The sequence below is a fragment of the Equus quagga genome, chromosome 2 (genome assembly GCF_021613505.1).
Source record: "Equus quagga isolate Etosha38 chromosome 2, UCLA_HA_Equagga_1.0, whole genome shotgun sequence".
Lineage (NCBI taxonomy): Eukaryota > Metazoa > Chordata > Mammalia > Perissodactyla > Equidae > Equus > Equus quagga.
Genome location: NC_060268.1, coordinates 27,619,598 through 27,638,743, shown reverse-complemented (window position 1 = coordinate 27,638,743; position 19,146 = coordinate 27,619,598). Strand labels below are relative to the sequence as shown.

At 40.6% G+C, this 19,146-nt stretch overlaps 1 protein-coding gene and 1 pseudogene across 1 annotated transcript; one reads left to right on the top strand and one right to left on the bottom strand.

Annotated features, from left to right (window-relative positions):
* Nucleotides 1-6,999: 6,999 nt before the first annotated feature.
* Nucleotides 7,000-7,098, top strand: LOC124236574 (uncharacterized; annotated as a pseudogene).
* Nucleotides 7,099-17,440: 10,342 nt separating this feature from the next.
* On the bottom strand, nt 17,441-18,385 carry LOC124236440 (olfactory receptor 10G3). Its single transcript, XM_046655448.1, has one exon. It carries the CDS (start codon nt 18,380-18,382, stop codon nt 17,441-17,443), a length of 942 nt encoding a protein of 313 aa, XP_046511404.1. The 5' UTR covers nt 18,383-18,385.
* Between the last annotated feature and the right edge of the window lie 761 nt (nt 18,386-19,146).

The window sequence follows — 19,146 nt, the reverse complement described above, 5'->3', positions numbered from 1 at the left end:
CTCTGAGGTGGGATGGGATGATTAGAGTGGGCTGGAGTTGGGTATTTTCCTTCCCCCAGGTCTGTCAGTCTCTGATAATACCCCAGCGTGTTAGGCTCTGGTTAAACAGTTTACCCTGACGGCAGGCCTTGTTAAGATGGACAGAATGCTCTGGTGTGTTTCAAAAGGGTTCCATTTTCCCTCCTCCTGCTGGAAGTCTGAAGGGATTTTTCTCCTATACTCATTGTGAGAATGAGGTAGAGCTCCTGGAGGTAAAACTCACAAAATCCTGGGAGCCCTCCCGTGACTGGGTCCTGTGGAGTTTTTATCTCTAAGACTCATCTGTACGGGAGCCTCCAGGAAATCGCCAATTACAGGTCAGGTTTCCCTACCCCAGCACTGGTTCCGTGGAGGTTGCTGCTTGTGGGTTTCTGCTCCAGTAAGTTGTGATTCTCTGTATTCACCTGTCGGTCTCTCCAGTTTTGGGGCCAGTGGTTTGCCCTGTGACCTCACTTGTCTGATGGATTTAAGGAGTTGTGGTTTCTCAGTTTGTTGTTTTTCAGTTGTTGATTTTACTTGTTGTAAGGATGGAGTGGTGACTTCCAAACTTCCTACATGCTGCTTTGGAAATCGGAAGACTCCAGTCTTTTGAAGTGTCTCTCCAGAGCTGCACTGACTAGAAATCTAGTCAGATCTTTTTCATTGCTAGGTATGTATCTCTTTACTTCAGTGTTCTATACTGTGGTTTGGAAATAATAGTCCCTGCCCATTGGCCTGTGGCAGATCAGGTGGGGCCTGAATTACATGAGAAGTTCTGGATCATGGAAGGAGGATGCCCTGAAGGGCTGAGAGGTCAGGCTGAAAGAATCAACAAGCAGAGAGACAAAGACAGTAGCCTGCCCCAGGAGAGTGACAAAGGCTGCGGTGGTCAGGCAAAGATAAGTCTGCCAAGGCATTTGGAGCACTGTCGTAGAGTGTGGTTCCAGGGTAAACAGTTGGAGAATGAAGCCCTGGCAATGGGTGGAAGGATGGGAGGTCTTTGGGTGCCAGGGTCACAAGTCATAGTAGCCAGGAGGGTATTAAAGATAGAGTAGTTGCCAGCATCACCAGCTTCCTGTTTCTTCCCTCAGACCTCAGGTCCTGCCCTTTCTTTTCAAGGGTCCTTCAGCCTCTCCTCACTTCCTTCTTGCTGCCCTTTCCTCTCTAGAAAACTATAAATATTTTCCCCAGAAACTTTGACTGCTAGATCCTCTGATCAGAGAGGCTTGAGGCTTCTTAGGGGACTTCGGGGTTGGGGGAGAGCAGATGTGTGGAGGCTGGCTTGTTGCTTGTGCTGGGTCAAGTTGGTTGAGGGATTTCTGCCATTCTAGTTGTATCTTGTCCTTCAGAGCTGCCTAGCTTCTCCGTAGAGGGAACAAGGACCCCTTCACTGTCTAACGTGTGGCAAAGAGAGGTCCAGAGAATAGAGACAAAGCTGATTTGGAGGCTCAGGTGTTCAAGCTCCTTCTCCTTGCTTCTCTTCACACTTCAGGCTGTGTGACGTCTTCTATATCCAGGAAAATTCTTCTCTTGATGTTTGTATTCATTAAATGGAACATAGAATGAGGCCTGCTTTGGGTATCAAGCCAGAAAGTCTCAGCATCTTGCAGCATCAGAAAGTGATGGATCAGTACCCAAGTTACTCAGCCCCATGCCATCCAGCCCCAATCCCCTACAGCTGGGTGCTATAACAACACAGCCTAAGAGGAGAGAGGCTCAGAAACCTCTCCAGCCACAGAATCTTCAGGACCTAACTCTCCAGGGGCCGCCACCTGGGGCCAAGTAAAGGAGCACACACAGGACCAAGACTGAGTATGTGAGGTGTTTCATTGGAGGGGTGGAGGTAGCCATGGTGACCCTTCTTTGGCTCCAGAGAGAAGAGTGAGAAGATAGGAGTGTGTAAGGGGCTAAGAAAGGTTCTTACAAGAAAGGCAGAGTGAGCAAGAGGGAAAGGGGTGGCTGGTGAAGCTTTTCTCTTGTGCAGATGTGAAGCAGGTTGCCGAAGGAAGGGCTTTGTATTGATATGTAATATAGCAGGCTGCTGGATTAATCTAGGTTGGAACATACTTGAGACTTTTCCTTGGCCCCAGAGGTTCTAAGATTTGTGTTCAGATCCATGATGTTATATGACTTTGGACAATTCATTTAACCTCCCTGAAAATCAGTTACTAAAAACGAGTTACCGTAATACCTGCCTTACCACACAGATAGAGTGGTAATTTTGTATGTGTGAGAGGTCTTTGTAAATGCTAAAGCTTTGTTATTTAAAGTGTGGCCTGAGGACTAGCAGCATCAAAATCACCAGGCGGCTTGTTAGAAATGAAAATCTCAGGTCCCATTCCAAATCTACTGAACCAGAACCTGCGTTTTAACAAGATCCCCGGATATTCAGATGCACATTAAAATTTTAAAAGCATCACTGCAAAGCACTCTACAAATTAGTGTTACTGCTTGAGTGAGGATCAAAAATCACTTGAGATTCAGTTTTGCTCTCTTATATAAGACCATAAAGGGGTGGAAGGTGCCTACCTCTTTGAGTAACAGGTCCCTCTACCACAATTTCTTTAATAAGTGTAGTTTTTTTTTTTTTTTTTGAGGAAGATTAGCCCTGAGCTAACTGCTCCCAATCCTCCTCTTTTTGCTGAGGAAGACTGGCCCTGAGCTGACATCTGTGCCCGTCTTCCTCTACTTTATATGTGGGACGCCTACCACAGCATGGCTTGCCAAGTGGTGCCATGTCCGCACCCGGGATCCAAACCAGCGAACCCCGGGCTGCCGAAGCAGAACGTACACATTTAACCACTGCACCACTGGGCCACCCCTCTCAAATAAGTGTAGTCTTAAGGAAAATAATTAAGAATGTGCTGGGTGCCAGCAGTGGAATGGGAGGAAATAAAAGAAGGAGGGCCTTGAGAGAGGAAAGGAAGGTAGATGTTGAAAGGAGGATGGACTACACTGATTTTCTGGGATGAGGGTAGGGGAGCAGGTGTTGGAGACAAGTAGAGAACATTTGTAATCCCGTGGCAGGGGGCTTTGAGCACATGAAGTTCTGGTGTTCTGGGCTAGGAGGTCAGTTTCTCCTTTTTGCCACCTTTCTCCTTTTTCTAACAGGAGACATGCTTCTGGAATGACCCTCCTCTTGCTCCTACTAATGGACCAGCCTGGCTTCTCTGAGGCCCGTGACTTCCTCCATCCTCATGTTGACAGGCCCAAAGCAAAGGTCTCTGGCAGGTACAAAGAATGCTGTGACATGATAATGAAGATTCCAGGGCTGGCCACTGAGAAGAGCTGTAAGAAGAGTAAGACCTTTATCCATAGTGTGTTTCCCAACACAGGTGGCCTCTGTGAAGGTCCAGCTGTGAGGTGTGTGAGGAAGCCTGGCCTTTATAGCTGCCACCTCACCACCTTCAAAATCAGTCAATGTAATCTCTAACAAAAGTCTTGTCCTCACACTGTTACTACCATCACACTACCTTCTGGAGGGATGTGAGGGTGGTCTGTGTGTGGAAAAACCCAATTTGCTTGGATGAATAGTCTCTGTAGCCTCTCATCAACGGTGTCCATGGTTCTGCTCCACCCCCTCCCCATTCCCACTATGAGGTCCCAGCTGGTATGGATTCTCCCCTAGAGCCTAGATTGCCTTACTGTTCCTTAGGTCCTAGCCCCTGACCCCTGCTGTCCTGCCCTCTATCCTGTGGATGTCTGTAAGAGGGACGGTGGAGGCAGAGGGGAGATGGGCTTGTCACCAGCCCCCTTTGGGACTTTTTTAAAAAAAATTTTATTTTTTATTTTTTATTAGTGTTATGATAGATTACAACCTTCTGAGATTTCACTTGTACATTATTGTTAGTCATGTTGTGGGTACACCACTTCCCCCCTTTGGGACTTTTAATACTTGTCCAGTCTAATTGCCTTGTCCTGCCTGTAAAGAAAGAGAGAGAGCTGATGTTAAATACTTTCCTGGAGTTTGGCCCCTATTCTCCTCAGCCCTCACACCCTAGGGTGGAAGAGAAGGTCAGAGGGAGGGTTGTGAGCCTGGTGTGGGCAGTTATCCTCAGGGGTCTGCTGAGCCATCTTGCCCACCTGCTGCTTTAATAAAAGTATCAAAGGTGCTGACCATGAATGGTTCTGAGTGTTTGGGTTTCCAGCTCCCTGTCATCTGAGGGCAGCGGGTGACAGAGAGGGGTTTTGAGGGGAAACTCTCCTTTACAGAAACAAGTCCCAGAACTGTCAAGCACCAGCAGTGGGTAGGACTCACTGTCAGGAGATGGGAGTGTTGTGGGCTTGGGGCAGACCCACCCCAAGAGATCCTGTCTCTGACATCCATCCTGCTGCCACAGCTACCCTGGCTGTACCTGTCTTCATAGCTTAGCAAAAGATGCAAAAGAGTGTTGAAAAGACCAAACTGATTACTGAGAGTACAGGAAAATTAACCTAGAGAATATAATTATCATAAAGCTTACAAAGTACAGATTCCCTAACTTGTTCTATTCCACCTGTCATCTTGAGACACTTTAACTCAGGTCAAAAGGAGGAGGAAAGGTGCCCAACACAACTACTGAGCATCCTCAGCATGCCAGAAACATTTCCTACATTATGGCAACTGTATTGTGGAAGGGAAAGGAAAGGTGGGAGAAGGGAAGGTGGGAGATGAAGGAAGATGTCTGCCGTGGGTTTGATCTCCTCCAAAGGACTTTCAGCATTTAGAATTAACCCCTTTCTACATCAGTGTGATATTTAAAATTTTTATTCTGTCATCTCTACATTGTATGATCTTTTGGTTACTAGAGTTCCTACAAGGGAATTGGTAAGGAAAAGTTTAGGACCCACGAGTTCATTTTTAAATTTCAGGCTAAGAAGGTCAGAGTCTTTGCTGTTGGTTCAACTTTTTTGTCCTTTAAGTGGAAATTGCTTTTCTATAACAGGAAAGATAAATCTGGATTCTTATTGCACACTATATGTGAAAATACATTTCAGACAGAATAAAGATATAAACAAACAAAACAGAACTACAAAAATGTTAAAAGAAAATTTGGACAGTAGGAAATCTTGGGGTAGGGTGTGAGCTTCTTAAGCAAGACAGGAGGCCAGGATCCATAAAAGAAAAGATTACTGCACAAAAATGAAAACTTGGAAATGAAAAAAAGAATAAACACAAATGATACAATTGCAAGAAAATTTTTGTACTTATGTCATCAACAAATGACTTTTCTACTATACAAACATCTCTGCTGAAGTGATAGGAAAAAGTCAACAACTCAATAGAAAAATAGGCAAGTGACATAAACAGACAAATGATAGAAGAGGAATTCTGAATGGTAAGTAAACCTAATCAAAGATGCCCAATCTCTCTATTAGAGAAATTAAACAAAAATGAGCTGTCCAACAGATTGGCAAAAATTAGTTAAGGTGATCTAGTGTAGGTGAAAGTATGAGAATGAGCATTCATTCATACACATACACATTGTATTATATATAGTTGGTATATATATATATAATATGTAATATATTATTGTATTCATTCAACACAATGAATTAGGAGCATGAATTGCCACAGCTTTTGGGGGAGTAACACAGTAATATCTACTAATATTAAAACTATGTAACAATATTGTATTATAATCAGCACTTGCTAAGGGACTAGATTTTAATTATTCTGATCCCTAAAAAGAAATAATAATTATGTGACGTGATATAGGTGCTAATTATTGCTACAAGGGCAATAATGTTATAAGATATAGATGTATCAAATTGACATATAGTTCACCTTAAATTTACACAATGTTGTATGTCAAATATATTTCAATAAGAAAACCAAAAAAACCCACAAAGCCCCCCACATGTATTACCTACGGTTATGTGAGTGTTTGACAAGAGTGTTACTTCAGGGAATGGATGTAATAGCTTTCTAATGTATTTAGAGGAGTGTTTAAAAACACATGTAATAAAGATGTTTATAAGAAAATAAAAACTATGTATCCCCTTTTATATAAAAAATTCAAACTTTTAAAATATATCCTTAAAAAAGTACTAATATCCAAGGACATATACAATTAGATATTTATTTCAACTTTGTTCATAGTGACAAATACTCAAAATAATCTAAATATCCATCAAAGATGAATGATTAAATAAATTATGGAAACCCATTCTGAGGACTGTTGTGCAGATATTCAGAAAAAATGAGTTAGACTCATATGTATTGACCTGAAAGGATGTACATTATATGTTGTAGTGTGTAGAGGGGGAAAGATTGTAGAATAATGTATATAGTCTGATCTCAAATTTGAAAGGAGATAAAATATCTATACGTGCTTATTGGTGTTTTTATATGTCTCTAGAAATATAGAGAAAGTTAAGGAATGCTACAATAAGCCTTTAACATGGTTACCTCAGGAAATGAGATCGAAGGGTGATTATTTATTTAAAAAATATTGTGTTTTGCGGCTGGCCCCGTGGCCGAGTGGTTAAGTTCGCGCGCTCCGCTGCAGGCGTCCCAGTGTTTCGTTGGTTCGAATCCTGGGCGCGGACATGGCACTGCTCATCAAACCACGCTGAGGCAGCGTCCCGACACGTGCCACAACTAGAAGGACCCACAACAAAGAATATACAACTATGTACCGGGGGGCTTTGGGGAGAAAAAGGAAAAAAATAAAATCTTTTTAAAAAAAATATTGTGTTTTTAAACATGTTACCGTGAGCATGTACAACTTTTGGAATTTAATATGCACGAATGTGAAAGACATTGATTAAAGTAAAATAAAAGAGGGAAAAACTAGAGAGTAAATATATTAATGTGTGTGGGACAGAGGAGGGTTGGCAGGCTGATGAAGGGCAAGTTATGACTGGGAAAGAATAATCAAATAGAAAAAGCGACCCTGAAGGAAACAGAGATTACATAAGCAGAAGAGAATTAAAAATAAGCGGCAACTTAAAACTTGAATTAATACTTTTAGAGAGATTCAAGAAGATATTATATTCATGCTTATTTTGGGAGCACATATACTAAAATTGGGATGATACAGAGATTAGCATGGCCCCCGAGCAAGGATGACATGCAAATTTGTGAAGAAGATATTACAGCCATAAAACAAGAACATGTATGATGTGATACAGAATAATCAGAGAATCAGAAATAATTCTTGGAAATGAAAATGTGACTGTTGAACAGAAAATTTTATTGGATGAGGAAGATAAAATCAAGTAAATCTCCAAGGAGATAGAATAAAAAGTCAGAGATGACAAATATGAGAGAAGAAACCAAAAGATGTAGAGGATGAATCCTGGAAGTCTAACATTTGATTAACAGGTATTCTAGGGAGAACAAATGAAACAGAGGGGAGGACATTATCAAGGATATAATAAGATAAAATTTCTCAGAGCTGAAGGGAGACACAAAATTTCAAATTCAAAGTGTTTACTAAAGTCAGAGAAGAAGAAATTAAATAGGGTTTCGACACGTAAAATTTCAGAATATTGAAGATATAAAGGAGATTATAAAAGCCTCTAGAGAGGCCCACAAAACAATGAGAATTAGATTAGCATCAGAGCTCTGGTTAGCAACACTGGCTGCTAGAAGACAACTAAAACAAGGTCTTCAAAGACATTGGTGATTTTCAGCTTGGAATTCCATACTCAACCAAATATTTAGTCAAATGTAAAGCAGACTAAAGACATTTTTAGATGTCAAGATTCAGAAGTTTTACAATTTATATATTGTTTCTTAGTAAGCTATTCTAAGATCTAGTCTATAAAAACGAGCATGAAAAATAAAAAAGATTAAGATATAGAATTCAGGTAACAGAGGATCCAATCTAGAGGAAAGACCCCAGATGCTAGTTGTGGAAGGTCATGAGAGCGATTAGAACAGACTGAACGGAGGGGAAAGGACTCAAACGGAGTTCTCTAGGAAAAAGAATCATTAGAATAGATATAAAGATTAAAAGTTTGTAAAAACTCCAGGATAGAGGCATGGAAAGCAAGAAAGCAAGAAAGGTAACCAAGTGGGATGTGAAGTCACAGCATTCTTAACGTTTGAACAATATACACACAGTCATAATGTAATACTCTTTAGGTAAATGCTTTTTAATGGTCTTCCATATTTGGAATCACCATAAACACAAGATCTACTGATGGTTATGGTATAGAATATAAATATTATCAACTCAGGCAATTAAAAAGTACAGATGACAGAATTGGGAGGTGCAAGGCAAAGAAGAGGTGGAGGGAAGGGCAGGGGTTCTAATAGTCTCCGTTTATAAAGTACTGGGGCAAGAGATCTAATTATATTAATTTACTAATTCAATAAATACTCATGCAGCATCTGCTATGGTTCCAGGCTCTCTTCTGGAGATTCAGTGGTGGACAAAACAGACACAAATCTCAGCCTACTAGAAAGACAATGATAGAAGAATTACACTTACAACCATAGTCTTAGGTGGACAATGGATAGTAAATGGGGCAAGAAGGCATCCCCAAAATTGCAGAATGGAGCACATCCCTGGTGTGGCAATCATGGACGCGCCACTGGGATTTCCTTTCTGGAAAGAAATAGGCCAGCGTACATCTCCCAGTGAAAAAAGAAAACTTCACCTCTCAGAAAAGGAAAGATGACAGTGAAATTTCTGTGTGGTGTTGTTTAATTGCAAGTTTCTATATGGCCGGGTATTTTAATTCAGTTTCTCTGGGAAGCAGACTCTAAGATTCAGTCAGAACAGCCAGTCCAGAGAGATAAGGAAGGAAGACCGGGTAGGAAGACCCTCAGACTGCAGTGCAGTTCTGAGAAAGTCTCAGGTGGCCCAGTGGGAGCTCCAGGGCAGAGACTGCCTAAAGTGGAATTGGGCGGAAATAGCCTGACTCTAGTGTCCCCACTGGGTTCAGTCGTTTTCTGGGGATAGTGTGGTTCTGATGCTGCAGTGTCCCAGAGACTCTGGAGCTGGAGGCTGGTAACTGCATCTCTTGCAGCTGATTTTTAGAAAATCATCCATTTTATGAAAATGGAGAAAGTTTTGAAACCAGCAGAGAGTGAGTCATTGATGATTAAGTAGCTAGGAACTAAAGATTTTTTTCCTTTTTGCAATTACTGATTATAGCTTTTAGCTGTTTAACCCACCCATTGTTACCTGTGCTGTTTAGGCAATATGCTGTCTGATTCCCACTGCATTCCGGTAGATAACATCTCCCTGGAGCCTGGGTCACCATGGTAATGGGTGGGTGAGCTGTTTCTCATGAATTAGAACTCCTTGTCCACTTCAGGCCGGTTGAGACCACCAACTCATCAACTGGGCACATGCAGATGTCTGTTACATGACCTTTTGACGTCAAGAGGCTAAAAACTCCACCGTCAAATCATGCTAACGCCATCACTTTGTGAACATGGGTCCTATGAAGAGGCATGGAGTCTGACTACACTTGTGCAGATCAATTACCTCACCTCTCCTCACCTCCAATCACCTATCTCCACATTGCTGACCACCTTGCCCCCCTATCCCATAAATATCCCTAAGTCCCTATTTTTTGGGAAGCAGATTTGAGACTCAGGCTCTTGCTTCCTCACATGGCTGCCTTGTGATTAAACTCTCTTCCTGCTGCAATCTCATCGTCTCCGTGTTTGGCTTTCTGGGTGGTCGGCAAAACCGAACCTGGTCCAGTGACAGTTTTATGTATGAAAATTGAGAAAGTTGAGAAGATTTTAAGTATCTGCCTAGGATGGCTTCCAAGATTTTTTCCCTCTAGTGTACACACTTTCTGCCAGTTATTCAATCAAACACAATCAAAATTCTTTCTAGGTGCTGATGTGAAGGGATTTTGCAGATGTAAATTAAGGTCCCAAATGAGCTGATCTTTCTTTTTTTTTTTTTTTACCTGAAGAATTTATTTCTTGAAAGAGACATCAAATAAGACTGTTTGCAGCCCTGTTGAAAAGGACAATATCAGGAGGAGAAGAAGACGGCATCTGTTGTAGACAGCTCTCCCAAGACTCCGGACCAGGCCTGTTTTCCCAACCTTATATCTCCTCATTTAAACCTTTGTTATGCTTAAACTGTATACCTATTTTATAATTTGTTTGGAATATTATTACTATTTTTTTCCATTTTTTTATTGAGTTAATGATAGGTTACAATCTTGTGAAATTTCAGTTGTACATTAATATTTGTCATTCATGTTGTAGGTGCACCACTTCACCCTTTGTGCCCACCCCCCACCCCACCTTTCCCCTGGTATCCACTAAACTGTTCTTAGTCCATAATTTTAAATTCCTCATATGAGTGGAGTCATACACAGATTATCCTTCTCTTGCTGGCTTATTTCACTTAACATAATTCCCTCAAGGTCCATCCATGTTACTGCAAATGGAATGATTTTGTTCTGTTCTACAGCTGAATAATATTCCATTGTATATATGTACCACATCTTCTTTATCCAATCGTCTGTTGATGGGCACTTAGGTTGCTTCCATGTCTTGGCCATTGTAAACAATGCTGCAATGAACATTGGGGTGCATAGGATTTTTGGGATTGCCGACTTCAAGCTCTTTGGATAAATACCCAGTAGTGGGATGGCTGGTAGTTCTATTTTTAATTTTTTGAGGAATCTCCATACTGTTTTCCATAGTAGCTGCACCAGTTTGCATTCCCACCAGCAGTGTGTGAGGGTTCCTTTTTCTCCACAACCTCTCCAACATTTGTTACTATTAGTTTTAGATATTTTTGTCATTCTAATGGGTGTAAGGTGATATCTTAGTGTAGTTTTGATTTGCATTTCCCTGATGATCAGCGATGATGAATATCTTTTCATGTGCCTATTGGCCATCCGTATATCTTCTTTGGAGAAATGTCTGTTCATGTCTCCAGCCCATTTTTTGATTGGGTTGTTTGATTTTTTGTTGTTGAGTTGTGAGAGTTCTTTATGTATTATGGATATTAAACCTTTGTCAGCTATATGACTTGCAAATATTTTTTCCCAGTTAGTGGGTTGTTTTTTTGTTTCAATCCTGTTTTCATTTGCCTTGAAGAAGCTCTTTAGTCTGATGAAGTCCCATTTGCTTATTCTTTCTATTGTTTCCCTTCTCTGAGAAGGCATGGTGTCCGAAAAGATCCTTTTAATACTGATGTCAAAGAGTGTACTGCCTACGTTTTCTTCCAGAAGCCTTATGGTTTCAGGTCTCACCTTTAGGTCTTTAATCCATTTTGAGTTTATTTTGGTGAATGGTGAAAAGGAATGGTCAATTTTCATTCTTTTACATGTGGCTTTCCAGTTTTCCCAGCACCATTTGTTGAAAAGACTTTCTTTTCTCCATTGTATGCCCTCAGCTCCTTTGTCAAAGATAAGCTGTCCATAGATGTGTGGTTTTATTTCTGGGCTTTCAATTCTGTTCCATTGATCTGTGCACCTGTTTTTGTACCAGTACCATGCTGTTTTGATTACTGTAGCTTTGTAGTATGTTTTGAAGTCAGGGATTGTGATGCCTCCCGTTTTGTTCTTTTTTCTCAGGATTGCTTTAGAAATTCGAGGTCTTTTGTTGCCCCATATGAATTTTAGGATTCTTTGTTCGAATTCTGTAAAGAGTGTCATTGGGATTCTGATTGGGATGGAGTTGAATCTGTAGATTTCTTTAGGTAGAACGGACATTTTAACTATGTTTATTCTTCCAATCCATGTACATGGAATGTCTTTCCATCTCCTTATGTCGTCATCCAATTCTCTCAGAAAGGCCTTGTAATTTTCATTATATAGGTCCTTCACTTCCTTAGTTAAATTTACCCCAAGGTATTTTATTCTTTTTGTTGCGATTGTGAATGGTATTGTGTTCTTGAGTTCTTTTTCTGTTAGTTCGTTATTGGAGTATGGAAATGCTACTGATTTATGCAAATTGATTTTGTACCCTGCAACTTTGCTGTAGTTGTTGATTACTTCTAAGAGTTTTCCAATGGATTCTTTGGGGTTTTCTATACATAAGATCATGTCGTCTGCAAACAGCGAGAGTTTCACTTCTTCCCTCCCTATTTGGATTCCTTTTATTCCTTTTTCTTGCCTGATTGCTCTGGCCAGGACCTCCAGTACTATGTTAAATAAGAGTGGTGATAGAGGGCATCCTTGTCTCGTTCCTGTTTTCAGGGGGATGGCGTTCAGTTTTTGCCCATTGAGTATGATGTTGGCTATGGGTTTGTCATATATGACCTTTATTATGTTGAGGTAGTCTCCTTCTATGCCCATTTTGTTAAGAGTTTTCATCATAAATGGCTGTTGGATCTTGTCAAATGCCTTCTCTGCATCTATTGAGATGATCATGTGGTTTTTATTCCTCAGTTTGTTGATGTGGTGTATCACGTTGATTGATTTGTGGATGTTGAACCATCCCTGTGTCCCTGGTCTGAATCCCACCTGATCATGATGTATGATCCTTTTGATGAATTGCTGAATTCTGGTTGCCAAAATTTTGTTTAGAATTTTTGCATCTATGTTCATCAGTGATATTGGCCTGTAGTTCTCTTTTTTCGTGGCGTCCTTGTCAGGTTTTGGTATCAGCGTGATGTTGGCCTCATAGAATGTGTTAGGAAGTGTTCCATCTTCCCTAATTTTTTGGAATAGCTTGAAAAGGATAGGTATTAGATCCTCTCTGAAAGTTTGGTAGAATTCCCCAGGAAAGCCATCTGATCCTGGGGTTTTATTCTTTGGGATGTTTTTGATTGCTGTTTCAATCTCTTTCCTTGTGATTGGTCTGTTCAAATTGTCTGCCTCTTCTTGAGTGAGCTTTGGGAGATTGTAGGAGTCCAAGAATTTATCTATTTCCTCTAGGTTATCCATTCTGTTGGCATATAGTTTTTTGCAGTATTCTCTTATAATCAGTTGTATTTCTGCAGAGTCTGTTGTTATTTCTCCTCGCTCATTTCTGATTTTGTTTATTTGAGCTTTCTCCCTTTTTTTCTTTGTAAATCTGGCTAGTGGTTTGTCAATTTTATTTATCTTCTCAAAAAACCAGCTCTTTGTTTCATTGATCCTTTCTACTGCCTTTTTCATTTCAATAGTATTTATTGTTGCTCTGATTTTTATTATTTCTCTCCTTCTGCTGACTTTGGGCATTATTTGTTCTTTTTTCTCTAGTTCAGTTAGGTGTACTTTAAGATTGCTTATTTGGGATTTTTCTTGTTTGTTAAGATGTGCCTGTATTGGGATGAATTTTCCTCTTAATACAGCTTTTGCTGTGTCCCATATGAGTTGGTATGGCATGCTATCATTTTCATTTGTTTCCAGGTATTTTTTGATTTCTTCTTTAATTTCTTCAATGATCCATTGCTTGTTCAGTAGTGTGCTGTTTAGTCTCCTCATCTTTGTGCCTTTCTCAGCTTTTTTCTTGTAATTAATTTCTAGCCTTATAGCACTATGATCGGAGAAGATGCTTGTTATTATTTCAATTTTTTTAAATTTGTAGAGGCTTGCCTTGCTTCCCAACATATGGTCTATCCTTGAGAATGTTCCATGTGCTCTTGAGAAGAATGTGTATTCAGCTCTTTTAGGGTGAAGTTATCTATATATGTCTATTAAGTCCAATTGTTTTAGTTTTTTGTTTAGCTCCACTATTTCCTTGTTGATTTTCTGTCTGGATGATCTGTCCATTGATGTGAGTGGGGTGTTGAGGTCCCCTACTATTATTGTGTTGTTTTTAACATCTTCCTTTAGGTCTGTTAATAGTTGCTTTATGAATCTTGGTGCTCCTGTGTTGGGTGCATAGATATTTATAAGCGTTATTTCTTCTTGATGAAGTGTCCCTTTGATCATTATATATTGTCCCTCTGTGTCTCTCTTTACCGAGTTGATCTTTCAATAGGGAGATTATCCTTTGTAGTCCTAACTTAATCACGTGAACCCTTAAACAGGATAGGATTCTTTGTGGAGAGAGAGATTTGAAGCATGGGAGGAATTCCCAATGAGGGAGATTCTCTGTTGCTGGCTTTAGAGATGGAGGGAGCCATGTGGCAAGGAATTTGGCAGCCCCTAGTAGCAGAAGGTGCCCTCTACAGACAGCCAGCAAGGGAACAGGGACCTAAGTCCTGTAATTGCAAGGAACTGAATTCTGCCATAACCATGTGAGCTTGGAAGAGAACCCTGATCTCTAGATGAGAACAGAGCTCAGGGACACCTTGATTTTAGCCCTCTGAGATCTTGAGCAGAGAACCAAGTCATGTTGTGCTTGGATTGTTGACCTATAAAACTGAGAGTTAATAAGTGGGCTTTGTTTTAAGCTGCTAAGTTTGTGATAACTTGTGATGCAGCAATAGAAAACTAACATATTGCCCATCATATTAGATTCAATCCAAACTTCTTACATAGTTTCCAAGGTTTTACACGATCTGAGCTTTTCCTGCGCCTTTGGTGTAATCGTGTGCCCTGCCCCCCACACTTCAATAACATCTGCTTTCCTTTCAAACATTCCAAACTCCCATTCGAGAGCCTTGTACTAGCCTTTCCTTCTCTTTGGAAAACATTTTCCTGAGGTTTTCATGGCAATGGTTTTAAAAAAATATTTTATTATGGAAATTTCCAAACGTACGTGAGTAATGAGAATAGTAGAATTGAAACCTGATGTTAAGCCAGCTTCAATGAACATATCGCTTATCTTTTTCATCTGCCTCCCTCTTCCTTCCTCCCATTTCCCTTTGCCTTACTAGATTTTTAAATTTATTTTTAATTCTGGTGAAATACATATAACATTAAATTTACCAGCTTAACCATTTTTATGTGTACAGTTTAATAGTGTTAAGTATATTCACATTTTTGTGCAACCAATCTCTGGAACTCCTTTCATCTTGCAAACTGAAGCTCTATACCTATTAAGCAATAACTCTCTCATCTGCCCAGCCCCTGGCAACCACCATTCTACTTTCTGTTTCTATAAATTTGACTACATAGGTAACTCATGTAAGTGGAATCACGTAGTATTTGTCTTTTTATAATTGGCTTATTTCGCTTAGCATGAGGTCTTAAACATTCATCCATGTTGTAACATGTGTCAGACTTTCCTTTCTTTTTAAGGCTAAATATATTCCACTGCTTGTATATACCACATTTTGTTTATTCATTCATCCATCGTCGGACACTTGGGTTGCTTCTACTTTTTGGCTATTGTGAATAATGCTGCTGTGAGCATGGGTGTACAAATATCTCTTGTGACCCTGCTTTAAATTCTTTGGGGTGTGTACCCAGAAATGGGATTGCTAGAGCATTTGGTAATTCTATTTTTAATTTTTTTAGGAACGGCCATATTGTTTTCCATAGTGACTGTACCATTGTACACTCTAAAGTACAATGGCTAAGCAGCCTGCAGTGACCCTTACAGGGGCACTAGCCCCCTCATGCAAGCACATGCTCTAGAGAGCAGCCCTCAGAGTCACAAGCAAATATAAGGTCCTGATATGACTTCCTCAACAGCTCTTGTGATCAATAGTCTTTGCTTCCTAGTGCCTTTCTTTTATGGGCCCCTTAGACAAGACCCCCATGTTACTTATCAAAATCATATTCCTTTGGTTTGCATTGATCAATCCAGGCTTAGCCTCAGAATCCCAAAACATTCCACCCATGGACCTGAATAAAGACATGTGCCCCAGGTCCTGCCTCTCTTTGTCTGTGCTCTGCCTTGACCTCCCCATGGAGCCCCTGGAGGCATGCCAGATACTTCTAGGACCTGTAATAAACTTCTTTATTTCAATTCCTGTTGTGGTCTATTGTTGAACCATGGTTTACCATCCAGCACCCTGTGCTCCACTTAATAAGTGTTAATTTAACAAATCATAACAGTGCCCAATCTACTTTTTAAACAAATGTTTGCTTCAAAATGATTCAATTTTGATTTATTATTTTGTTTTTTTGCTGAGGAAGATTCACCCTGAGCTAACATCGGTTGCCAATCTTCCCCTATTTTGTATGTGGGCTGCCGCCACAGCATGGCCACTGACGAGTGGTGTAGGTCTATGCCTGGGAACTGAACCATGGCTGTGGAAGCAGAGCACACCAAACTTAACCACTACACCACTGGGGCTGGCCCTTGATCTGTATTTTTATTATATGTTTACAGATTATTTTAACCTCATTTTATTAATTCTCAAGACAATAGCTATGATAGCAATTATGCTAAGCACATGGGAAAACAGGAACAAGATGTATAATAGCCTTTGGAATGTCTTTGGTTTGCAAGCTGTAGATTGAAGGTTATTTTTGTAATTCACTATTCAACCATTTTTTTAATTAAATATTGTGAAAGATTAGATATTTCGTAAGTAATATTCTAGTTTGAGGAAGTTGATATTTAGTATATTGATTGTTTTCTGAACAAAATATTGAAAATTGTGTGGTTCACCTTCATCTAAGGGAGAATGGTAAGTTTTCTGTCTCCTTACCAATTAGGTGAACTTGTGAGTCCTTTCAAGGTGAACATACACTTGACCAAACTGTTGACTCCCTGCTATGACCAAGAGACTTTGTTTTATAGAAAACATGCTTTCATAATGTGGATAAAGCAACCATCCAGTATAAGAAGCTGGAGAATGAGGCAGAAGCATAAGAGGATAAGAGTAAAGGCGCTAAGGGGTTGAAACCAGTGATGTTGCAGAAAATTTGCCCATATTGATTAAGCACTGGCCAACTCAATGAAAGCTTGTCAACCTCATGAATCTAAATTCATATGAAATACTAATTCGGATAAATTATCCTGGTGTCTTGATTAATTGCCCTATTTTCTTTTAATGGGAAAATTCACACTGACCTTTACTTTTTGGTGTGAGGGATTTTATTATTGACACATTTGAAAAGACTGTATTGCATTCTCTTTCTTGGATTGTTTAATTCGGTTTAGTTTGTGAAAGCACCAGTTTAAGAGAAGGTTCCTGTCTTTAGCAGGCAAGGAAGAGTATGCACTTTAGTTCCTCTTCGCTTTCTATAGTAGTCTCAGGAAGTCCCCAAAGCTGAGCTTGTCAGATGCATGCAGCTGGGCATCTATAGTTTCTCTTCTAGCACTAGCTCCTAAGATATACAGCCAATTGAAACAGAACCGAAGAACATTGCCCCGTCAAAAGAACTATAGTCCATCTTATGAGGGCTTGATCAATGTCAGCCTAAAAGCTGAAAAGCCCATTGGATGCTGTTGGTGTACCAAACTTCTGAAAGTCCAAGTGTGCCAGCTCTTGCTATCTTCTGAGTGGTTTTAGTCTTAGTCTCTACTCTTGGAGCAGCCGAGAGTTGTTTATCTGAAGGTGACACTAAGGACTGCTATAAAGTAGTATTTTACTTCACCCTCTGTTTGATCTTGTTGTATTGATATTATATGGCTACATAAAAGAGAAAAAGCAAGAAGAACAAAACTCACCGAAATGTAAACATTAGAATAAATCGTAAATGTGAAGGTTTCCCCAATGTGAGACAGACACTTTCAAACCTTACTCTTAGTCCCAAGGACTCCTATCATTCTCTTCAGAGCCAGCTTCACCTCTTGGTTCCGTAGAGTGTAAATGAGGGGGTTGAGAAAAGGAGTGATGGCTGTGGGGAATAGGGCAGCTGCGCCATCTAGGGGGCTGTTGGTTTCAGGCCTCAGGTAGATGAAGGCACAGGGCACATAGTACACGGTTACCACGGTTACATGGGCTCCACAGGTTGAAAATGCCCGGCGCCGCCCATCAGCTGTGCGGATTCTCAGGATGGCCTGAATGATCTGCATATAGGAGAGGAGGATCAGAGAGAAGCAACTGGCAACTACCACCCCAATGTCCACAAAGGTCACCAGCTCATTGACTGTCGTATCAGCACAGGCCAGCCTCAGAACTGCAGGGATGTCACAGAAGAAGTAATCTACCTGGTTGGGCCCGCAGTAGGGCAGACGGAAGGTTAGGGTGGCCTGGAGAGCTCCGTGGATGGATCCTGCAACCCAAGCTCCAGCCACAAGCAAGGTGCTCAGCTTGGCATTCATGAGAACAGGGTAGTGCAGGGGCTGGCATATTGCCAAGTACCTATCGTAGGCCATCAATGTGTACAGGAAACACTGAGTGCTGCCCAAAAAGTGATAGAAATAGAGTTGAGCGACACAGCCAACAAACGAGATGGGTTTGATGCCTAAAATGAAGTTCATTATGAGACGAGGGACAATGATGGTAGAGATGCCCATGTCGATGATGGAGAGAACACCAAGATAGATGTACATGGGGCGGGCATGGAGCTGCGGGTCTACCCAGACAGTGATTACAATAAGCAGGTTCCCTAGCTGAGTCAGGATGTAGATTAGCAAAAAGAACACAAAAAGAAATGTCCTTAACCTGAGTGGGTAGAGAATTCCTGTCAGGATGAACTCAGTCAACAATGTGCTATTGACTCTTTCCATCCTCTGGAGAGATCTTACCTAGAGAATGGGCAAAACAAGAGTTAGCGTGGAGGAGAGAGGGAAATGATGAGGAACCAGAGAAAAGAAGGTTCTTTCTTTAGTGGAGAGATGATATATAGGGAGAAAGTATGTTTTATGGCAAGAGTTGGCCTGATTTGTAAATTTAGTTTTATTGGAACACAGCCCTGCTCATTTACTTTCATATTGTCTGTAGCTGCTTTGGTGCTATGATGGCAGAAGTGAGTATCTGCATTTGTCCTTCAGAGCCTAAAATATTTACAGAAATCCTTACAGAAAACGTTTGCTCCCAGGAGTTTGCACCTAGAGCACTTTTGCCAGAGATTAGGGGTTTACTGGAAACGTGTGTGGGAAAGGACATTTGCTTTGCTAGATGCTCTGCCAGTTCAGAAACTTCCAGAGGCTACTGGCTCATTCTTATCTTTTCTAGAATGTAAGCTTACATAGAGTGGAGAGTATGCAGAAAGGAAATGAGAAAATTCCTTTTCCTCCTTTGTAGTAGAAAGAATGGAATAGAATTTTGATTACATGGCTAGCTGTGTGGGACAGTGCTGATGTTGTACAAGCCTAGTCTCCAAGTTCTTCACAATTAAAGGAAGAGAATGCCCATGAGGCTGCAGGCATATAAGTAAAGTTGTGGTTGGTACTTAGTGCTGTGTATTTCAGTTTCTTTGTGTATAATACTTTAGTCTTGGAACATGATAAAGGAAGAGAGGAGAGGAGGAAGCACAAAGGGATGGTCATGG

Bases quoted from the DNA above. Each gene is read 5' to 3' on its own strand.
- LOC124236440 (XM_046655448.1), bottom strand. From the start codon at position 18,382: ATGGAAAGAGTCAATAGCACATTGTTGACTGAGTTCATCCTGACAGGA.